Here is a 24,000-nt window from a genome sequence, read left to right as displayed (position 1 = left end):
CTCTCTCTGTCTCTCTCACTCAATCCTCTTGCCATCCTCAGCAGTCAGACTTCCAAGTGCCATCAGCATCCTCAGCAGCTTTTCTCTCAATCTTCCATTCCTAATACTGTTCCCAAGCACCCCGCTTACTGGGCTCCCTCCCCCCTTAATTAACAAGAGAATGAAAGCTGGATGAACAAAAGCCAGATGAGTGATAGTTGCATCTGCCAGTGAGAGGTGAGAACTTTGATCTGTGGTCTGATCTACTTACATCATCCAGCCTGATGGAAGCAGCTAGATGCAATCATTGGGTCTTTGAGAAGAAGGGTGATTTTCAGGGTTTTTGGTTGTAAAATGGAAACTCCAAAGACTCATTGGAGGTGTTTTATTTGGGCTTTCTGTTAATAACCAAAATCAGAAATCCTATTAATAAACATATAGTTTAGTTTAATAAAGCATCAAAGTGGTTTATGGAGCAATACAGAGGCATTATTTATTATTATTTATTTTACAGCATTTATACCCCACAATTTCCCACCGCTGGCAGGCTCAATGTGGCTTACAACAGTTAAAGAACAAATAGGCGAGTACATTAAATTGGGGGGATAAGTGGGGTGGGGAGGTAAAGATAAGATATGGGTTAGTTTGTAAGAGCACTAGAGAGGGGTCAGTGTCCTGAGGTCAATGAGATAGGACAATATCTTTAGGGTAAGCTTGCCCAAATAAGCAGGTCTTGAGTGACTTCCTGAAAACCAGATGATCCTGAACTATTATAATATTTTTGGTCTTATTTTGCATCCCTATTCCTAGTAGCCTGTTTGGGGTTTTTTTGCCGCCACTTCACACTAGACAGAAGATTTCAGCGTACTGTCTGCAATGATAGCTAGATCTTTTTTTTTTTTTTTTTTGACTGCTGACTTCTAAGGTGGACTCCAGCATCAGGTAGCTATGATTCGGGTTATTCTTTCCAATGTGCATCACTTTGCATTTGTCCACATTAAATTTCATCTGCCATTTGGATTCCTAGTTTTCCAGGTTCCTAAGGTCGTCCTGCAATTTTTCACATTCTTCATGTGTTTTGACAACCTTGAATAGTTTTGTGTTATCTTCAAATGTATTCATGTTACTCCTCGTTCCGATTTCCAGATCGTTTATAAATATATTAAATAGCACCAGTCCCAGTACATATCATAAGTACATAAGTATTGCCATACTGGGAAAGACCAAAGGTCCATCAAGCCCAGCATCCCGTTTCCAACAGTGGCCAATCCAGGTCACAGATACCTGGCAAGATCCCAAAAATGTACAAAACATTTTATACTGCTTATTCCAGAAAAAGTGGATTTTCCCCAAGTCCATTTAATAACGGTCTATGGACTTTTCCTTTAGGAAGCCGTCCAAACCTTTTTTAAACTCCAGTAAGCTAACTGCCTTTACCACATTCTCTGGCAACGAATTCCAGAGTTTAATTACACGTTGAGTGAAGAAAAATTTTTCCTCCGATTCGTTTTAAATTTACTACATTATAGCTTCATCGCATGCCCCCTAGTCCTAGTATTTTTGGAAAGCGTGAACAGACGCTTCACATTTACCCATTCAACTCCACTCATTATTTTATAGGCCTCTATCATATCTCCCCTCAGCCACCTTTTCTCCAAGCTGAAGAGCCCTAGCCGCTTTAGCCTTTCCTCATAGGGAAGTCGTACCATCCCCTTTATCATTTTAGTCGCCCTTCTCTGCACGTTTTCTAATTCCACTATATCTTTTTTGAGATGCAGCGACCAGAATTGAACAAAATATTCGAGGTGCAGTCGCACCATGGAGTGATACAAAGGCATTATAACATCCTCATTTTTGTTTTCCATTCCTTTCCTAATAATACCTAACATTCTATTTGCTTTCTTAGCCGCAACAGCACACTGAGCAGAAGGTTTCAACGTATCATCAACGACGACACCTAGATCCCTTTCTTGGTCCGTCACTCCTAACGTGGAACCTTGTATGACGTAGCTATAATTCGGGTTTCTCTTTCCCACATGCATCACTTTGCACTTGCTCACATTAAACGTCATCTGTTATTTAGACGCCCAGTCTCGTAAGGTCCTCTTGTAATTTTTTACAATCCTCCCTCAATTTAATGACTTTGAATAACTTTGTGTCATCAGCAAATTTAATTATCTCACTAGTGACTTCCATCTCTAGGTCATTTATAAATATGTTAAAAAGCAGCGGTCCCAGCACAGAGCCCTGGGGAACCCCAATAACTACCCTTCTCCATTGAGAATACTGACCATTTAACCCTACTCTCTGTTTTCTATCTTTCAATCAGTTTTTAATCCACAATAGAACACTACCTCCTATCCCATGACTCTCCAATTTCCTCTGGAGTCTTTCATGAGGTACTTTGTCAAACGCCTTCTGAAAATCCAGATACACAATATCAACCGGCTCCCCTTTATCCACATGTTTGTTCACCCCTTCTGTCAGGCTTTCAAGGCAGAAACTAGGTTCGTGAGCCCTTGGGCCACTGCCGTGGAGCAGCAGTGACAGGCAAAACCACCCCACACCAGAGACAAGGCAGAACTCTGACAGAAACAGCTAGACTTCACCTGCACTTGACCGCCCTTCCCCAGGAGTTGAGCCCCTGGGTGCAGGCGGCCAGCAGGAGTTACCGGACAGGGCAGACACTGGATACCAACTAGGCTGAACGGGACTGAGGGTCAGAGGGGAAAGGAATATACATAGGCAGCAAGGCAGGAAACTGGGCCTAGGACTCACAGACAGACAATACTACACAAAGCAGGAAATGGACAATCTAAAGGACAGGAACTGAAAGCTGCCACGCAGCCACTGAAACAGGGTACAAATACTGACAGACAAGAGACAGGACTGAAAGCTGCAGAGCAGCCACTAAAACAGGGTACAAATACTGACAGATAAGAGACAGAGACAAACAGAAACTAGACAAGGAATACAGACCAGAAACAAGACTAGGGAAGAAAGCAAATAAACCTAAGCTAAACTACACACAGATAACTAGAAACAGACAAGGAACTAAACAAGAAACCAGACTAGGCAGAAGTGCAAGAAAACACCGACAAACCAGGGACCTTAGACGATGCAAAGGCAAACTCAGAAGGTTTCCAGGTGGTAATAAACCCATCAGCAGCTGAATTCAGCTGCAGGAATCATGAGGCAGCTACGGGTGAGGCTAGCTGCCAAACTTCAAACCAAGTCTGGAGGGCTGGAATATCTGGACCGGACCAGAAAGAAAGTCTGGAAAGTCTATGGCAGCCACCAGAGGGTGAGAGGAACACAAACCAAGACACAGGCAGAAAGCATACTGAAGCACAGAGAGGCTTAACACACACAGGTGCAGTATAGTGGAGTAATCAGAGCCATGCTGGAAGCAGCCAGCACACAGAGACAAAACTAACTCAGGAAGAACAGACAGAAGCCAGCTCAGAAGCTGACTGCCGGAAATAAGGTGAGTCCGAGAGGGGTCACGACCACAATCATGACACCTTCAAAGAAATGTAGTAGATTGGTGAGGCAAGATTTCCCTTCACTAAATCCATGTTGACTTTGTCTCATTAATCCATGCTTTTGAATATGCTCTGTAATTGTGTTCTTAATAATAGTCTCTACCATTTTGCCTGGCACCGACGTCAGACTCAACCGGTCTATATTTATTTCCCGGATCTCCTCCGGAACCTTTTTTAAGAATTGGCGTTACATTGGCCCACCCTTCAATCTTCCGGTACCACGCTCGATTTTAAGGATAAATTACATATTTCTAGCAATAGCTCCGCAAGCTCATTTTTCAGTTCTATCAGTACTCTGGGATGAATACTACTACTAACAAACATTTCTAAAGCGCTACTAGGGTTACGCAGCGCTGTACAATTCAAACATAGAAGGACAGCCCCTGCTCAAAGAGCTTAAAATCTAAAAGACAAGAGAACAATCTAAAGACAAGTGAACAATCTAGAGGACGAGTGAACAGTTAATCTGATAGGGTGGATGAATTGGGGCATTTTATATTTCTCGAGCGGTTAGGCGCCGAAGGCAGCATTGAAGAGGTGAGTTTTAAGCAGAGATTTGAAGATGGGTAGGGAGGGGGCATGGCGTATGGGTAAAGGAAGATTGTTCCAGGCATAGGGTGAGGCAAGGCAGAATGCGCGGAGCCTGGAGTTGGCAGTGGTGGAGAAGGGTACTGAGAGAAGGGCTTTGTCCTGTGAGCGGAGGTTGTGGGCGGGAACATAGGGGGAGATGAGGGTGGAGAGGTAGTGAGGAGCCGCAGACTGAGTGCATTTGTAGGTAAGGAGGAGGAGCTTGAATTGTATGCGATATCTGATCGGAAGCCAATGAAGTGATTTAAGGAGAGGGGTGATATGAGTATATCGGTTTTGGCGGAATATAAGACGTGCAGCAGCGTTCTGAACGGATTGAAGGGGGGATAGATGGCCGAGTGGGAGGCCGGTGAGGAGTAAGTTGCAGTAATCAAGGCGAGAGGTAATGAGAGCGTGGACGAGAGTTCTGGTGGTATGCTCAGAGAGGAAAGGGCGAATTTTGCTGATGTTGAAGAGGAAGAAGCGACAGGTCTTGGCAGTCTGTTGGATATGCGCAGAGAAGGAGAGGGAGGAGTCGAAGATGACTCCGAGGTTGCGGGCAGATGGGACGGGGAGGATGAGGGTGTTATCAACAGAGATAGAGAGTGGAGGAAGAGGAGAAGTGGGTTTAGTAGGAAAGGCAAGGAGCTTGGTCTTGGACATGTTCAGCTTCAGGTGGCGGTTGGACATCCATGCCGCAATGTCGGATAAACAGGCCGATACCTTGGCCTGAGTCTCCGCGGTGATGTCAGGTGTGGAGAGGTATAGCTGGGTGTCATCAGCATAAAGATGATACTGAAAACCATGAGACGAGATCAGCGAGCCCAGGGAAGAGGTGTAGATTGAGAAGAGAAGGGGTCCAAGGACAGATCCCTGGGGAACTCCAACAGATAGTGGGATGGGAGTGGAGGAAGATCCATGGGAGTGTACCCTGAAGGTGTGGTGGGAGAGATAAGAGGAGAACCAGGAGAGGACAGGGCCTTGGAACCCAAACGAGGACAGCGTGGCAAGAAGTAAATCATGATTGACAGTGTCAAATGTGGCGGAAAGATCGAGGAGGATGAGGATGGAGTAGTGACCTCTGGATTTGGCCAGGAGCAGGTCATTGCAAACTTTAGAGAGTGCCGTTTCAGTCGAGTGCAGAGGGCGAAAACCGGATTGAAGTGGATCGAGGATGGCATGAGAGGAGAGAAAATCAAGGCAGCGGCTATGAACAGCGCGCTCAAGTATTTTGGAAAGGAAGGGTAAAAGAGAGATGGGGCGGTAGTTGGAGGGGCAGGTAGGGTCAAGTGAAGGTTTTTTGAGGAGAGGTGTGACAATGGTGTGCTTGAAGGTGTCAGGGACAGTTGCAGTGGAGAGAGAGAGGTTGAGGATGCGACAGATGGCGGGGGTGACATTATGGGAGATGGTGTTGAGTAAGTTGATGGGGATGGGATCAGAGGAACAGGTGGTGCATTTTGAGGAGGAAAGAAGGCGGGAAGTTTCATCCTCGGTGATCTCAGGAAAAGAGGAGAAAGAGACCTGGGTAGGTTGGATGAGGGAGAGGGTTAAAGGGTGAAGAGGAGGTGGTGGCTTAGTCGTGAACTCAAGGTTGATCTTTTGCACTTTGTCGCGGAAATAGTCGGCTAGTGATTGAGGAGAGAGAGAAGGGGGAGTAGGAGCGGGGGGCACTTTTAGGAGGGAGTTAAGGGTGGTGAAGAGACGACGAGGGTTGGAGCTGAGAGAATTGGTCAATTGGGTGTAATAGTCCTGTTTTGCACGGAATAGGGAGGAGTGGAGGGAGGATAGCATGAATTTGTAGTTGAGGAAGTCTGAAAGGGTACGAGATTTCCTCCAGAGGCGCTCAGCGGATCGGGTGCAGGAGCGAAGGTAACGGATGCAAGGAGTCAGCCAGGGCTGGGGATTGGTGCGTTTTGTGGGACGGGAGATCGATGGTGCGAGGGTATCCAAAGCAGAGGAGAGAGCGGTATTGTAAGCGGAGACCGCTTTGTCGACAGTTGCGGAGGACGTGATGGAGGGGAGGAGATTAGAGATAGTAGGTGATAAGGTGGAGGGGTCAATAGCCTGGAGGTTCCTGGAGGTGGTGGTTAAAGTTGGACGGGGTGGAGGGGGGGGGTGAAGAAGTGTGAATGTGATCAGGTGATGGTCGGAGAGAGGAAGAGCTGAGATGTGGAAATTGGAGGGTGAGCCGGAGGAGGAGAGGACGAGGTCAAGACAATGGCCGTCACGGTGAGTAGGGGTGGTGGAGCACAGCTGGAGGTTGAAGGAGGATGTTAGGGTGAGGAACTTAGAAGCATGGGGGTCGGATAGGTCATCAGCATGTACGTTAAAGTCTCCGAGAATGAGGGACGGAGATGAGGGGTCAAGAAAGACAGAGAGCCAAGCATCAAAGTCGGTAAGGAAGGAAGGGAATGATTTATCAGGGGGGCGGTAAATGACTGCCACTCTGAGTGGTAGTGGGTAGAATAGCCGGATGGAATGGGCTTCAAAGGATGAGAAGCAGTGAGACTGCAGAAGGTGGAGGGGTTGGAAACTACAGGAGGGTGAGAGTAGTAGCCCAACGCCTCCGCCGCGGCCAACTGGGCGGGGCATGTGGGAGAAGAGATAGCCTCCATGGCAGAGGGCTGCAACTGAGGCAGAGTCTTCCGGGGAGATCCAGGTTTCGGTTAGGGCGAGCAGTTGAAGGGAGCGAGAGATAAAGAGATCGTGGGTGAGAGACAGTTTGTTGCAGACTGAGTGGGCATTCCACAAAGCGCATGAGAAGGGGAGGGAGGAGGGGGGAAGGAGGGGAATAGAGACGAGATTGGAGACGTCCCGGGATCGTTCGCAGGGATAGGACGGGGGACAGGTGAAGGGGACCTGGATTAGGGTTAATGTCTCCCGTGGATAGCAGGAGGAGGAGGAACAAGAGAGTGCAGAGGAGGGTGGGGGAGGTCGGGCGACGAAGGCGACGAAGACGGGGTGTACTTAGGAGGAAAGGAGATGGGTTAATGGCAGGAAGGAAGTGCCGAAGGTTGAGAGCTAGGAAGGAGGAGGGGGACAAGAGGGATGGTGAGGTGAGGGATGGAGGTGAATAGGGTATTGCGGTGGCGGGCAGGGTGGGAGGGCAGCGGGTAGTTCTAATGGTAGACAGTGGGAGTGGGGGGAAAAGAAGATTAGGAAGGGACAGGGCAAGGAAGAGAACATGGACAGGGGCCATAGGTGGTGACTGAGGTGTAACAGGTGACTGTATAGTGAATGAGGTGTTTAGCAGTTAACAGGTGTTAATGGGTGCCTATGTAATGATTGAGGTGTTAAGCAGATAGATAGGGCTTGACGATAGGTTTTGGGTTGGCGATTAGGTAAGTCAATGGCTGATAAGCTAGCAGGCAGGTAGGTAAGTCAATGGCTGAGAGGCTCGCAAGCAGGCAGGCAGGTTACTCGATTTGTTAACAGGCAGATGGATTGGAGCAAGCCGGAACAAGCTGAAGCAAGCAGGAACAAGCTGGAACAGGCAGGAACAGATGGACAGGCTGGAACAAGCAGGAACAGATGAACTGTGTCAGGATGAGCAGACGGACAAGCTGGGATCAGGAAGACTGGAATGAGCTACGATCAGGAAGACTGGAACGAGCTGGAACATGCTGGAGCAGAAGAATCGGAGTAAGCAAGGAGAGGCTGGGTCAGGCAGGCTGGAACACACTGGAGCCGATGGACAGCAGGGGGAAGGCTGGGTCGGCGGCTGGAACTAGCTGGACACGCTGGATCCGGTGGACTGGGGCAAGATGGAAGAAGCTGAATCAGGCGGACTGGAACACACTGGAGCCGATAGACTGGAAGGATCAGGCGGGCTGGAACAAGCTGGGCTCAGGAGAACTGGAACGAGCTGGAACACGCTGGCTGGATCAGGCGGGCTGGAACACGCTGGAGCTGATGGACTGGAACAGGCGGGCTGGAACACGCTGGAGCCGATGGACTGGAACAAGCGGGGGGAAGCTGGGTCAGGCGAACTGGAACAAACTGGGATCAGGAGGATTGGAACAAGCTTGAACACGCTGGAGCGGATTGACTGGAGCAAGCAGGGAGAAGCTGGATCAGGCGGACCGGGACACACTGGAGCCGATGGACTGGAACAGGCAGGTGGAAGGCTGGAACGGCGGACTGGAATAAGGTGGATCAGGAGCACTGGAATGAGCTGGATCCTGCTGGAGCCAGTGGACTGGAGCAAACACGGAGAAGCTGGAGCAGGCGGACTGGAACGAGCTGGAACATGCTGGAGCCAGTGGACTGGAGCAAACAGTGAGAAGCTGGATCAGGCGGACTGGAACACAGTGGAGCCAATAGTCTGGAACAAGCAGGGGGAAAACTGGATCAGGCGGACTGGAACCCACTGGTGCCGATAGACTGGAACAAGCAGGGGGAAAACTGGATCAAGCGGACTGGAACAAGCTGGAACACGCAGGGGGAAAGCTGGATCTGCGGACTGGACAGCAGAGGGAAGGCTGGATCTGGTTTAATAATTCTTTCACAGCAGCCACGGCGCGTGACCCGGGAAGAGACGGCGTCCGTTTGGAACTAGGGGCTGCAGCTGTCCTTGAGGGCAAACTGGTTGCAGCAGGGCCCAGGGCACAGCACTCTCGGGGATTGGCGCTTTGTGGCTGGCTGGGATGGGTGGTTGTATGTGTGTGAGTGAGTGGAGGTGCGCGCGCGAGACTCGTGCAGGCGGGAAGAATCCTCCGGCACAAGCGCTGCCAACGCGTGGAGAACTGCCTGCCCAGCCCCGCTGGCGGGCGCGCGCCCCCTTCTCCTCCTCCTCCCCTCCGAAGCGGATAAAAGTTTCAGTGCAGCGGCAGCAGTTCTGGAGGAGCCGGGAGAGAACGGCGCTCGGCCAGGGCTCGGTGGGCTTCAGCGGCTGCTGGGCTCAGCAGAGGTGCAGCAGGCAAAAGCAGGTGAGAAGACCAAGCTGAAGAACCCCGTGCACCAGGATGCATCCGGCACACGGGTCTCCGGGTCCCTTCGCGGCTCTGTTCGGGCGCTCACGAGTCCGTCTCCCGTCCGCTCCGGACCGCCGCCTGTCTCTCAGATACAGATGAGATAGGCGTCGGGTCGGCCTGAGTGAGATCGATCACTCGAGCTCGACTGGACAATCAAATGGCCGGATGGTCACCTCGTGGGGGGGGAGACCTTGTTCGCGGTTTAGGCTCTCGGCCTCCTCCCCCGGCGAACTTCGTTTTGTGCTCCCCGGGAACGCAAACCCTACGAGAGGAGGTATTCCACCTCCTCGTGTGCAGCAGGGCTGCTCAGATCGCGATCCCCGACAGATCCCAGCGATCTCCAGGGGAGCTCCCGACTCAGCGTCCGATCAGGTCGCCATCCGGTCCAGGAAATTTGCTACTCTTCAGTTTGTAGAACTGCCCCATTACATCCTCCAGGTTTACAGAGAATTCATTAAGTTTCTCCGACTCCTCAGCTTTGAATACCATTTCCATCACCGGTATCCCACCCAATCCTTCCTCGGTGAAGACCAAAGCAAAGAATTCATTTAATCTCTCCGCTACAGCTTTGTCTTCCCTGATTGCCCCTTTTACTCCTCGGTCATCTAGCAGTCCAACTGATTCTTTTGCCGGCTTCCTGCTTTTAATATACCGAAAAAAAAATTTACTATGTGTTTTTGCCTCCAACGCAATCTTTTTTTCGAAGTCCCTCTTAGCTTTCCTTATCAGCGCTTTGCATTTGACTTGACATTCCTTATGCCGTTTCTTATTATTTTCAGTCGGTTCCATTTTCTGAAAGATTTTCTTTTAGCTCTAATATCCCTGCGGCACTGCACATTTCACCCTCCACCATTGAGAAAAATGGCCATTTAACCCTACCCTCTGTTTTTTGTCCAATAACCAATTCCATATCCACAGAAGTACATTACCTCGTATCCCATTACTTTTTAATTTTCTCAGGAGTCATTCATAAGGAACTTTATCAAAAGCTTTAAGAAAATCTAGATACACAACATCAACCGGCTCACCTTTATCTACATGTTTATTCATGCCTTCAAAGAAATGAAGCAAATTGGTGAGGCAAGACTTCCCTTGGCAGAATCCATTCTCACTGTCTCATTAAACTGTGTTTGTACAGTGGGGGAAATAAGTATTTGATCCCTTGCTGATTTTGTAAGTTTGCCCACTGACAAAGACATGAGCAGCCCATAATTGAAGGGTAGGTTATTGGTAACAGTGAGAGATAGCACATCACAAATTAAATCCGGAAAATCACATTGTGGAAAGTATATGAATTTATTTGCATTCTGCAGAGGGAAATAAGTATTTGATCCCCCACCAACCAGTAAGAGATCTGGCCCCTACAGACCAGGTAGATGCTCCAAATCAACTCGTTACCTGCATGACAGACAGCTGTCGGCAATGGTCACCTGTATGAAAGACACCTGTCCACAGACTCAGTGAATCAGTCAGACTCTAACCTCTACAAAATGGCCAAGAGCAAGGAGCTGTCTAAGGATGTCAGGGACAAGATCATACACCTGCACAAGGCTGGAATGGGCTACAAAACCATCAGTAAGACGCTGGGCGAGAAGGAGACAACTGTTGGTGCCATAGTAAGAAATGGAAGAAGTACAAAATGACTGTCAATCGACAAAGATCTGGGGCTCCACGCAAAATCTCACCTCGTGGGGTATCCTTGATCATGAGGAAGGTTAGAAATCAGCCTACAACTACAAGGGGGGAACTTGTCAATGATCTCAAGGCAGCTGGGACCACTGTCACCACGAAAACCATTGGTAACACATTACGACATAACGGATTGCAATCCTGCAGTGCCCGCAAGGTCCCCCTGCTCCGGAAGGCACATGTGACGGCCCGTCTGAAGTTTGCCAGTGAACACCTGGATGATGCCGAGAGTGATTGGGAGAAGGTGCTGTGGTCAGATGAGACAAAAATTGAGCTCTTTGGCATGAACTCAACTCGCCGTGTTTGGAGGAAGAGAAATGCTGCCTATGACCCAAAGAACACCGTCCCCACTGTCAAGCATGGAGGTGGAAATGTTATGTTTTGGGGGTGTTTCTCTGCTAAGGGCACAGGACTACTTCACCGCATCAATGGGAGAATGGATGGGGCCATGTACCGTACAATTCTGAGTGACAACCTCCTTCCCTCCGCCAGGGCCTTAAAAATGGGTCGTGGCTGGGTCTTCCAGCACGACAATGACCCAAAACATACAGCCAAGGCAACAAAGGAGTGGCTCAGGAAGAAGCACATTAGGGTCATGGAGTGGCCTAGCCAGTCACCAGACCTTAATCCCATTGAAAACTTATGGAGGGAGCTGAAGCTGCGAGTTGCCAAGCGACAGCCCAGAACTCTTAATGATTTAGAGATGATCTGCAAAGAGGAGTGGACCAAAATTCCTCCTGACATGTGTGCAAACCTCATCATCAACTACAGAAGACGTCTGACCGCTGTGCTTGCCAACAAGGGTTTTGCCACCAAGTATTAGGTCTTGTTTGCCAGAGGGATTAAATACTTATTTCCCTCTGCAGAATGCAAATAAATTCATATACTTTCCACAATGTGATTTTCCGGATTTAATTTGTGATGTGCTATCTCTCACTGTTACCAATAACCTACCCTTCAATTATGGGCTGCTCATGTCTTTGTCAGTGGGCAAACTTACAAAATCAGCAAGGGATCAAATACTTATTTCCCCCACTGTATATATGTTCTGTAATTGTATTCTTTATAATAGTTTCCACTGTTTTGCCCAGCACTGAAGTCAGGCTTACTGATCTGTAATTTACCAGATCATCCCTTGATCCCTTTTAAAAATTTACTTTGGCCTCCCTCCAATCTTCAGGTACTACAGATGATTTTAGCGACATGTTACAGATTGCTGACAGTAGATCAGCAGCTTCATGTTTGAGTTCTTTCAGTACCCTAGAGCGTATGCCATCCGGTGCAGATGATTTATCACTCTTTAACTTGTCAATTTGGCTCAGTATGTTTTCCAGGTTCACCGAGATTTTTTCAATACCTCTGTATTGTCACCCTTGAAAACCATTTCTGGTACAGGTAGATCTCTTACATCTTCTTCCGTAAAGACCGAAGCAAAGAATTCATTCAGTCTCTCTGATATGGCCTTGTCCTCCCTAAGTGCCCCCTTTGCTCCTTCATGATCTTATGGTCTCAGATTCCCTCACAGGTTTTCTGCTTCTGTTGTACCTGAAGAAGTTATTGCTATGTACAAGTTCTTGCCTCTGTGACAAGCTTCTTTTCATATTCTCTTTTAGCCTTCTTTATCAATGCTTTGCATCTAGCATACCAGTGTTTGTGTTGCTTGTTAGTTTCTTCATTCAGATCCTTTTTTCATTCTTTGAAGGATGTTCTTTTGGCTCTAATAGCCTCTTTCATATAACCTTTTAACCATGCTGGCTTTCATTTCCTCTGAGGAGGAATCTCTTCAGAGCTCCAGTAACCAAACACTGGAAAAATCAGACACATAGAAAACCTGTCATAGTAATAGAAATAGAAACTGAAATGCCAGATATCAGAGATACACATTTCCCAAAGCTGACATATTACAATTAATAATTCAGAAAGAAATACTTTTTTCTACCTTAAATTTTTTTTTTCTGAGCATTGCTTATGATTCCAGTGCCTCTTTTCTATTCTCCTTCCAGGGGCTCCTGTCCTTTTGACATTTTTTTTTCTTTCTATCCATCTTTCCTCTGCGTCTTCATCTTTAAAAAACAAAAAGACTTCTCCCCTCTGTGTCCCTGTCCCTGTCTTCCTCCATTGTTCAGCATCTGACCATGTCTTGTGTCCAACATTGTTCCTATATGTCCCTGTCTCTATGCTCCCTCCAAACCCAGCATCTCTTCTCTATGTCCCTGTCCCTCCCTGTGTCTAGCTTGGCCCCTATCTTTTCCCTTTCTCCCCTCCCTCCATGGTCCAGCATGTTTCTCTCTCTCTCTCTCTCTCTCTCTCCTTTGGTTTAGCATCTCTTTTCCTCTCTTCCCCCCAGGTCCAGCCTCTCTCTCTCTCTCTCTTTTCGCTCTGCTTCTCTCCTCCTTATCCAGCATCTCTCCACCTCCCCTTTGCTCCAAGTCTCTCTCTTTCACTTTCTTCTGCGTCTCTTCCCGAGGTCCAGCATCTCTTCCCCTCTCTTCCCCCTGGTCAAGTCTGTCTCTCTTCTCTCTGCTGCTTCCTCCTCCCTCCCCCAATCCAGCATCTCTCTCCCTCTCATCCCCCTCTCTTTTGCTCCAGGTCTCTCTCTCTCCTCCTTTTCTCCCCCCCTCTCCAGGTCCAGTATCTCTCTCCCTCTCTTCTACCTTCCATTTGCTCTTTCTCTCTTCCCTCAGCTTCCCACTAACGTTATCTAAGACAAGTATCTTGCCATATAATGTGGCTTATAACATGCTATGAACTCTTTAGTTGGAAAAGTGTGACATAAATAAATGTTGATTATGATAGTGCTGTACAGCAAATTATGTTGTTGTGTGTGTGGGGGTTTTTTTTTTTACAGGCAACAGTGCTGATGGGATTGAAAGCAGAAATGGCACTGCCAGTGCCCTCTTACAGATAGATGACTCTGATAGACTTGAGAGGTTAGCAAAACAAAAAACAAAAAAAAAGAAACGACTGCCGAACAGACAGTATCAAACAGGTGAGTTGCCGGTCATGGGATTTTAAGGGTTAAAAATGTGAAAAGTAGGCAGGGGGATTTGAAATGGAATCCTTGCATTTGCTTTTTTGGCACTTTCTAGCCCTGCCTCCAGCCCTACCTCTTTTTTCCTTGGAGAAAAACAGAAAAATATGCATGGTGTGTGCAGAGTGCATTTTTTCCTACTGTGAGCTTGAAGTAATTTTTAGAGGGTAGGTCTCTGGGTAAACCTGCAGAAATGCTTTAAAATTGTTTTCTTTGGGAATAATTTTATAACTGTGCTTGCAAAAATAGGATGCATATACTTTTCCCTTTGTGGGTTCCAGCAAATTTTCAAAATAAATTATCTCAGGGAATTTATACATGTACAAATTTCCTTGGTTAAGTAACATACATTTGCATGCATTTTATAAAGTAGACACATAAATGCAAACTCCTTCCCAACCCTGCCTTTCCAAATGCCTCTGCTCCGTTCACACATAAGTTTACCTGTATTTCAGGAGAGCAGTTTTCGAAGGTGCTATTTCTATGCTTGATGAACCCATTATATTTTAAAAATATTTTTTTGATGTACGCAAAATATTTTGTTGATGTCGCATAGTTTATTTACTATGCCATCTATTGTACTACACAAGTACTACAAGAGGTCACTGCAGCCATTTTCCTTTGAAGGTCGCAAGGGTCATGAGCAAGTGGCCTTCGCTCCTGTTCCCACTTGCACCACCAGGGATATCAGGTAGGCCCAGGGGGCTTATCTGCACTTGGGGGGAGGGGTTGGGGTTTTTTCCGGGAGGAGGGGGTTGTGCATGTCGGCGCCAGGGGGAAGGAATGGGGGCCGAAGGGGGATCATGGGTCTTTTTAAAATAAAATTGTTATGCAGGTTCTGGCTGATGTTCAGTGCTGGGACCTGAATACCTAACCCGGCCAAGTTAGGACAGCGTTTGAGCTGGGTTAAATGTGGGTTCTGGCATTGAATATTGCCAGTGCCTGCATATCCACTGGCTCCTCCCCAGTGGCACCCCTTGTACCACCTCATACCTGTCCACTTTTGGCACGTGTGGTTAGAGACGATTTTCAGCAGCACTGCCTGGTTTAGTGCTGCTGAACATCGGCAGTTGGGCCCCTGAAAGCAATTTAAGCAGACCAGAGCCTCTCCTGCCCACTTAAATTGCTCTCAGCCAGAGAGTAAATTTCGGGGATCACGAGACATCTGATTTTGGTACTGAAATTCCCTTCAGTTTAATTACCTCATACTTTAGGGATCTGACACAAAAGTCAGTTTTCAAGATGCCTTTGTGTACATGCCCAATTAAATGAACTTGTATTCGAACCTTTTAGTGACAGTTTTGAAATGTGTGGTTAGTGGTCCGCAGGTACTTTGTATTTGCAGGCCCACAAGCACATTTGTTTTTGATTTTGCAGTTTTTTATTTTCACAATAAAAATGAAAACTAAATACAAAGGAAATACATTCATTCACCCCAATGGAAGCATGTTTTGAAAAGGAAATTCCCCATCACAGGTACATGAATACCTGCACACTACACCTGTTGAAACCATGATATGAATTTTAAATACCATCCTAATGTGTAGTTGTCCAGATTCCCTCTTCCCTCCCCCCTACCCCCAGTGCTCCTCATTTGCCACAGATAAAAGTGCTTGTTGAGAGGAGAGCAAATTTCAGCAGGCTTTTGCTCGTGGAAAATGCTTTGAAAATTGCTCTGTTAATTAGCATGTTTTCCACTTTAAAATATTTAGTTCTTTATAAATTGTGCTTTCTTTGGGAATTATCTGTGTGCTTTGAGGGGGCTCTGTATTCATTTAGGGGTCCTATTACTAAGGAGCACTAAGGTCAGATTTAGTAAGTGCTAATGATTAGCATGTGCTAAGTGATAAGATGCCCATAGAAATAGAATTCCTAAAAATCAGACACATTATATATTATATTCTGAAGATCCTCAACAATAAATATAAGATTTATCACTAAGTGGGTTTGTGCTTGGGAGTGTCTTTGATTTTTAGGAGTACAAGTGTCCCCCCACAGATAGAAATCAAATCTGTCCAGCCTATGTGATTTATCGTGCATAGGAATAGAATGGCATCTTATCATTTAGCGTATGCTAAATCTGTTAACACGCCTTAGTAAAAGAACCCCTTAACACAGATATATCAAAAGGGTTATGTTGAAATTATTTTGTTTTCAAAACCTTCTCCAGCAGCAGGTATTTCTTGAGTCACTCATATGTGCTACTTTTTGTGTATACCTTACCTTGATTTGTATCTGCCATTTTCAGGGCACAGACTGTAGAAGTCTGCCCAGCACTAGCCCCGCCTTCCAACCATCAGCTCTCACCACCGGCTCTGCCACCCAATCTCAGCTAAGCTTCTGAGGATCTGTTCCTTCTGAACAGGATTCCTTTATGTTTATCCCATGCATGTTTGAATTCTATGCCAATTTCATTTTCTGCTAGGCCACTGCTTTGATAAAATAAGAAATTAATGCTTAATCATAGTCAAGAAGCTTAGTTATCCATAGAAAGAAACGCCTAGCCAAATAAAATTGTAATTCCAATAGCCAGTTTATCTTGTTGGGCAGACTGGATGGACCGTGCAGGTCTTTTTCTGCCGTCATCTACTATGTTACTATTTATTTATTTGTTACATTTGTACCCCACATTTTCCCACCTCTTTGTAGGTTCAATATGGCTTACATAGTGCCAGAGAGCAGTTGCAGACTCCGGTGTATAGAAATAGAAGGTGAAGTTGTGATAGGGTAAGGTTCATGTGGTAGGACCACATAGACGAATCGTTCAACGGGAGAGTTCGGTGGTGGCCATTATGAACTTTTGCGTTGTTGTGTCGCAGAGATCTGGCATTTACGTTGAATCTGTAGGGTATGCCTTTTTAAACAGGTGGGTCTTGAGTGTCTTTCTGAAGTGTAGATGGTCGTACATGGTTTTCAAGTCTTTTGGTAGTGTGTTCCATAGTTGTGTGCTGATGTAGGAAAAAGGAATCTAGAATGTAATGAATGGGCATAGGCCCATAGAATTTTAGAACATTATAGTAAGGAAGAGGAAATATTCAGTCATACCACCATCTGGTCTTCCCAGTTCAGCTCTCTGAATCAGGAACTCAGCAGTTCTCCGAGGACAAGCAGGCTGCTTGTTCTCACATGTGAGTCGACGTCCGCGTTGGCCCTGGAATCGGCATTTTGCAAGCAAAATATTTAAAAAATTTTGCCAGCGTCTTCTGGCACGCGTGCACGGACGGATTTCCCGACCGTTGCGTGAGCACTTCTTCTCTTCAGTTTTTCTTTCTCCGCGTTGAGGTGCGGCAATGTTTGTTTCTGCTCCTCTTCAGGCCCAGAAAGAGTCTTCACTGATTGCATGTTCGTTCGCTTCTATTTCTTTAATTTTTTCTTACAAGATAAAAAAAAAGGTTCCCATAGTTTCCTTTTAGTTTTTTCATCTTTTTCAAGTTTTCTTTCTTTTTTGTCGTGGCTGGCCTTTAGGGCACGCTGTCGGGTTCTCCCCTTTTCTCTTTTCTTCCTTTCTCTGTTTGTTTTTTTTTTAGGCACAATTGCGTCTTTTGATTTTGCCGAAGCCGTTTTTCCTTCCATGTCATCGAAGACTCCCAGTGGCTTCAAGCGTTGTACTCGATGCAACTGGACTATCTCAGGTACTGATACCCATGCCTGGTGTATTCAGTGCCTTTGGCCCAACCATAGCCCAGCCGCTTGTAGTCTGTGTCTTCGTATGAAGAAACGGACCCAAGCGTCTCAAGAGGCCCAACAAGAAAAACATTTTGGGGCTCGACATCAACATCAGTACCAAGGTCGGCGGCATCGATGTCGGGGAGATAGGTAATGGCTGCTATGAGACCAACTCGTGCTGGGAGCAGTGAGGCGTCGAGCGGGTCTCCACCTGCCTCGAGGCCTCCTGTTATGCAGGCCCCCCTGGGACCGGCCTTTGTCGGACCTGGCCCTGAGGAGGCGTGAGGATTCCACGCCCTCCTCATCGGTACCGAGGAGTCTCGATGATGGGCGTCAAGCGAAGGCTAAGAAGCACCGTCATCGTTCTCCGGTGCACGGTACCAGGAGCTCTGGGACGTCTAGAGAGTCGGATCGCTCATCCTCGATACAGGAGGTGCCGATGTGTTGGTCTCCTAGCAGCCCGATGCCTGCTACCGAGCCTCCACAGATTCTGACACCGCCTGTCCCACCGACCCCCCAGCCTTCTCCGATGGCGGCTCTCAACGAGCGCATCCGGACCTTGTTTTCAGAACATCAGTCAGCTTCAGTGTAGGGGGTGCTTGCGCCTTCTGTACCATCTGCTGCAGCGGTGTCTGGCAGTGGGTGGCAGGGATAGTGCTGGGCAGACTTATACGGTCTGTGCCAGAGCTGGTGGTTGGGAGGCGGGGATAGGGCTGGCCAGACTTATGCGGTCTGTGCACTGAAGAGGACAGTACAAATAAAAAAAGTAGCACATATGAATTTATCTTCTTGGGCAGACTGGATGGACCGTGCAGGTCTTTTTCTGCCGTCATCTACTATGTTACTATGTTTACCTGTGGTGAGGTCCCCGACTGCGATGCCACCCAGGTCGACTCCCCTTCGACATCGGTGGAGGGAGCTTCACCGCAGTCGGACAGGGCATCGACCTCTCGACATCGCCATAGAGGACATCGTTCCTCGGCGTTGAGGCAGGTCCAGTGTCGAAGCACCTTAACTCAGGTTTTATCTGACACTGAGCAGGAGCGTTCATGGGAGTCAGATGAAGATCCCAGGCACTTCTCTTCTGATGAGTCCTTTGGGATTCCCTCTGATCCTTCCCCTCCACTAGAAAGGAGACTGTCTCCACTGGAGAGTCTGTCCTTTTCCTCTTTTGTCTGGGAAATGGCTACAGCTATTCCCTTCCCTGTGGAGGTTGAGGATGAGCCCAGGACTGAGATGCTAGAGGTCTTGGATTATTCTTCTCCACCTAAAGAGGCTGTGACAGTTCCTCTGCATAAGGTACTGAAGGAAGTCCTTATGCGAAACTGGTCAGCCCCTCTGTCCCGAAAAAAACTGAATCCCAGTATCGGATCCACAGTGAACCTGGGTTGATGAGGTCTCAGTTACCCCACAATTCCATGGTGGTGGACTCCGCCCTCAAGGGAGCTAGGAGAACTGAGACTATGCTTTGGCGCCCCTAGGCAGTGAAGCTAGGACTCTTGATTCTTTTGGGAGGAAGACGTATCAAGCCGCTATGCTCGCTGCCAAGATCCACTCATACCAGCTCTTCATGAGTGTATACTTGTGGGACTTGATATGTCAACTGTCCAGCTTGGTTGAGACACTCCCTACGGAGCTGGCCGAGCCTTTTTGCCAGGTGGTCAGGCAGCGGAAGGCGTGTCGCAAGTTCCTGGCCAGGGGTACTTTTGACACGATGTCCAGAATCGCTGCTCTAGTGATGCGCAGACTCTCATGGCTGCATGTCTCTGACCTGGATCATTCTGTCCAGCAGCGGATGGCGGATGTCCCTTGCCGGGAGGACAATCTTTTTGGAGAAAAAGTAGAGGATCTAGTTGATCAAATCAAGAAGCATAATGATGCTATGGATTCTCTTTCCCACCGGGCGCCTTCTGCTACTGCCTCCTCATCTAGGAGGTTTTTTGGAGGGAGAAGGAGTGCCCCCTATACCTATTCTAGGCGTAGGTACACTTCTGCTTCTCGGCAGCCTTCCCAGGCTTAACCCCAGCGCCCTCGTTCTCGTCAACAGCATACGAGTAAGGCCCATTCTGCTCCCACGCAAATGCAAGGGATGGGCTTTTGACTGGCTCCAGTTCAGCATAGCCTCTTTAAAAGTGTCCATTCCGGATGACTTACTGGTAGGGGGGAGGTTGATGTTTTTTCACCAAAGGTGGCCTCTTATAACCTCCGACCGGTGAGTTCTTCAAATAGTCCGGTTAGGATACACTCTCAATCTGGAATCCAAACCTCCAAATTGCCCACCGGGAGCTCAATCTTACAGTTCCCAGGTACTTGCAGAGGAACTCTCCGCCCTTCTAAAGGCCAGTGCGGTTGAACCCGTTCCACCAGGGGAAGAAGGGCTGGGATTCTATTCCAGGTACTTTGTTGTGCAAAAGAAAACGGGGGATGCGTCCCATCCTAGACCTAAGGGGCCTGAACAAATTTCTAGTTCGAGAAAAGTTCAGGATGGTTTCCCTAGGCACCCTTCTTCCCATGATTGAGGAGAATGATTGGCTAGGCTCTCCGGACTTAAAGGATGCTTACACACACATCTTGATACTTCCAGCTCACAGGAAATATCTTCAATTTCGGCTGGGAACTCAGCACTTTCAGTACTGTGTGCTGCCTTTTGGTCTGGCGTCTGCACCCAGAGTATTCACAAAGTGCCTAGCGGTAGTTGCAGCGTCGCTACACAGACTGGGAGTGCATGTGTTCCCTTATCTCGACGATTGGCTGGTGAAGAGAACCTCGAAGGCAGGTGCTCTGCAGTCCATGCGAATGACTATTCAGGTGCTAGAACTACTGGGATTTGTGATCAGTTACCCCAAGTCCCATCTCACTCCAGTCCAAAAGTTGATATTCATTGGAGCCCTGTTGAACACAAAGACAGTTTGAGCTTATCTTCCCAAGGCTAGGGCAGACAACCTTCTGTCCCTGGTGTTCATAGCTTGAGTGTCTCAACAGGTCACGGCTCTGCAGATGTTGAGGCTTCTGGGCCACATGGCCTCCACAGTTCATGTGACTCCCATGGCACGCCTACACATGAGATCGGCTCAGTGGACCCAAGCTGTGGGGAGTCTAGAGGATGTAATCCAACTGTCCACCGACTTTCAGAATTCTCTGCAGTGGTGGACGATTCGATCCAGTTTGACCATGGGACGTCCATTCCAAATTTCTCAGCCATAAAAAGTGCTGATGACGGATGCATCCCTCCTGGGGTGAGGAGCTCATGTAGATGGGCTTCACACTCAAGGAGCCTGGTCCTTTCAGGAAAAAGGTCTTCAAATCAATCTCCTGGAATTACGAGCAATCTGGCTTTCAGAGACTGGCTGTCCAACCAAATCATATTGATTCAGACAGACAAACAGGTTGCCATGTATTACACCAACAAGCAGGGAGGCACTGGTTCTCGCCTTCTGTGTCAGGAAGCCGTCCAGATATGGCTGTGGCCGCGCCGTCATGGCATATTTCTACAAGCCACTTATCTGGCAGGTGTAAACAACAGTCTGGCTGACAGGTTGATAATGATAATGCAACCTCAAGAGTGGTCACTGAACATGGGCGTAGCCCGCAAGACCTTCCGAGCGTGGGGCACCCCCTCGGTGGATCTTTTTGCCACTCAGATCAATCACAAGGTCCCTCAGTTCTGTTCCAGGCTTCAGGCTCACGACAGACTAGCGTTGGATGCCTTTCTCCTACATTGGGGGACAGGTCTTCTGTATGTGTATCCTCCCATACCTCTAGTAGGGAAGACTTTGCTGAAACTCAAGAAAGACTACAGAACCATGATCCTGATTGCACCCTTCTGGCCGCGTCAGATCTGGTTCCCTCTTGTTCTGGAGTTGTCCTCTGAAGAACCGTGGAGATTGGACTGTTTTCCAACACTCAGAACAAGGGGTCGCTTCTACATCCCAACCTCCAGTCTCTGGCTCTCACGGTCTGGATGTTGAGAGCTTAGAATTCGCCTCCTTGGGTTTTTCGGAGGGTGTCTTCCGAGTCTTGCTTGCTTCCAGGAAAGATTCCACGAAGAAGTGTTACTTTTTCAAATGGAGGAGGTTTGCCGTCTGGTGTGACAGCAAGGCCCTAGATCCTCTTTCTTGTCCTACACAGACCCTGTTTGAATACCTTCTACATTTGTCAGAGTCTGGTCTGAAGACCAACTCCGTAAGAGTTCACCTTAGTGCGATTAGTGCTTTACATCGCTGTGTAGAGGGTAAGCCTATCTCTGGACAACCTGTAGTTGTTCGCTTCATGAGAGGTTTGCTTTTGTCAGAGCCCCCAGTCAAACCTCCACCAGTGTCATGGGATCTCAACGTCGTTCTCAGCCAGCTGATGAAAGCTCCTTTTGAGCCACTGAATTCCTGCCATCTGAAGTACTTGACCTGGAAGGTCGTTTTCTTGGTGGCTGTTACTTCAGCTCGCAAAGTCAGTGAGCTTCAGGCCTTGGTAATGCGTTCACCTTATATCAAGTTTCATCACAACAGAGTAGTCCTCCGCACGCACCCTAAGTTCCTGCAAAAGGTGGTGTCGGAGTTCCATCTGAACCAGTCATTTGACTTGCCAACATTCTTTCCCCGTCCTCATACCCGCCCTGGCGAAAGCAGTTTGCACACCTTGGATTGCAAGAGAGCATTGGTCTTTTACATGGAGCAGACAAAGCCCTTTAGACAGTCCGCCCAGTTTGTTTCTTTCAATCCCAACAGGAGGGGAGTCGCCATCGGGGAAACGCACAATCTTAATTGGCTAGCAGATTGCATTTTCTTCACTTATGCCCAAGCTGGGCAGACTCTAGAGGGTCATGTCATGGCTCATGACCATGCTGCGTCAGTGGCTCACTTAAAGTCAGCCTTCATTGAGGAAATTTGCAAGGCTGCAATGTGGTCATGAGTCCACACATTCACATCTCACTACTGCCTACAGCAGAATACCCGACGCGACAGTCAGTTTGGGCAGTTGGTGCTGCAGAATCTATTTGGGGTTTAGGATCCAACTCCACCCCCCAGACCCATTTTTGTTCTGTTCCAGGCTGCACTCTCAGTTAGTTGTTTATGGTTTCAGGTCAATCTATGTTATGTCCTCACCGTTGCGAGACCCAGTTGACCAATGTTCATTGTTTTGAGTGAGCCTGGGTGCTAGGGATACCCCACATGTCCTCGGAGAAAGCGAAGATACTTACCTGTAGCAGGTATTCTCCAAGGACAGCAGGCTGATTGTTCTCACAAACCTGCCCACCTCCCCTTTGGAGTTGTTATTTATTTCTCTATATGCTCTTTGATTTAACTGAAGAGAAGTGCTAATGCGACGGGTGGGATATCATTCCGCGCATGCATGGTGCGCACTGCTCTGTGTGCTGCTGCGGCTAGGAAAGCTAATAGAATGTTGGATATTATTAGGAAAGGTATGGAAAACAGGTGTGAGGATGTTATAATGCCGTTGTATCGCTCCATGGTGCGACCGCACCTTGAGTATTGTGTTCAATTCTGGTTGCCGCATCTCAAGAAAGATATAGTAGAATTGGAAAAGGTGCAGCGAAGGGCGACTAAAATGATAGCAGGGATGGGACGACTTCCCTACGAAGAAAGACTAAGGAGGCTAGGGCTTTTCAACTTGGAGAAGAGATGGCTGAGGGGAGACATGATAGAGGTATATAAAATAATGAGTGGAGTGGAACAGGTGGATGTGAAGCGTCTGTTCACGCTTTCCAAAATACTAGGACTAGGGGGCATGCGATGAAACTACAGTGTAGTAAATTTAAAACAAATCGGAGAGGAGTCATGTGATGCTTGGCTGAGGGAAGGACGCCGCATCCCAGAGCTCTGCGGCCCCACAATTAATATCTACCCCGGAGCTCTATTAAAGCCTAGCAAGAGAACCCACGGAACTTAAATCCGCAATCGGAACACCCCCAGAGTGAGTGGCTGAGGCGTGAGCCTTGAGAACGGCTATTATGACCTCCAAATCAAGCAGAAAAGACGGAGCGCGGAACCGAGTGGGTGAGGGAAAGATGACGGAGGCCGGCCCGGCAGGAGATTCGATAAGCTCAGTCTGGGCTGCTGAAATTGCAGCGGAGGTGTCTACGTTACATAGTACATAGTAGATGACGGCAGAAAAAGACCTGCATTGCTGGAGGGATCCGTAGATTGAAAGCTACAAAGAATATTGGAGCAGATCGAGCAGCTGGACGGAAAGTTTGTGGGGCTGCGCACTGACATGGCGGGCTTCCAGCAACGGTTATCGGATATGGAGGACTAATGCCAGCAAAGTGATAACTTACAAAAAGACCTGCAGAAAAAGGTGGAAGACCTAATGGCCAAAGTCGAAGATCTCGAAAATCGTTCACGCCGGAGCAATCTCCGTATAGTGGGTCTCCCGGAGTCTATACGCGAGGTAGACCTCCGCGTATTTTTGGAAACATGGCAGCCAAAAGTACTGAACCTTGGGCGTCTGGAGCATGGGCTGCAAATCAAAAGAGCGCATAGGCTGGGATGAGCACGACAGGAGTCTGAGAAACCGAGGGTGGTCATCTGCAAAG

At 48.0% G+C, this 24,000-nt stretch overlaps 1 protein-coding gene across 2 annotated transcripts in view; it reads left to right on the top strand.

The window, feature by feature from the left end:
• ZFX (zinc finger protein X-linked) overlaps positions 1-24,000 on the top strand; it is a 136,732-nt gene that overhangs the window by 67,225 nt on the left and 45,507 nt on the right. For both annotated transcript variants that reach the window (XM_030202380.1, XM_030202381.1), the window contains exon 6: positions 13,602-13,742. In XM_030202380.1, coding sequence (XP_030058240.1) covers positions 13,602-13,742 — 141 coding nt within the window. The remainder of the gene's footprint in view (positions 1-13,601; positions 13,743-24,000) is intronic.

Source organism: Microcaecilia unicolor, chromosome 4 (genome assembly GCF_901765095.1).
Source record: "Microcaecilia unicolor chromosome 4, aMicUni1.1, whole genome shotgun sequence".
NCBI classification, from domain to species: Eukaryota; Metazoa; Chordata; class Amphibia; order Gymnophiona; family Siphonopidae; genus Microcaecilia; species Microcaecilia unicolor.
Note: the sequence above shows the minus strand (reverse complement) of the source record. Positions and strands in the feature narration are given on the sequence as shown.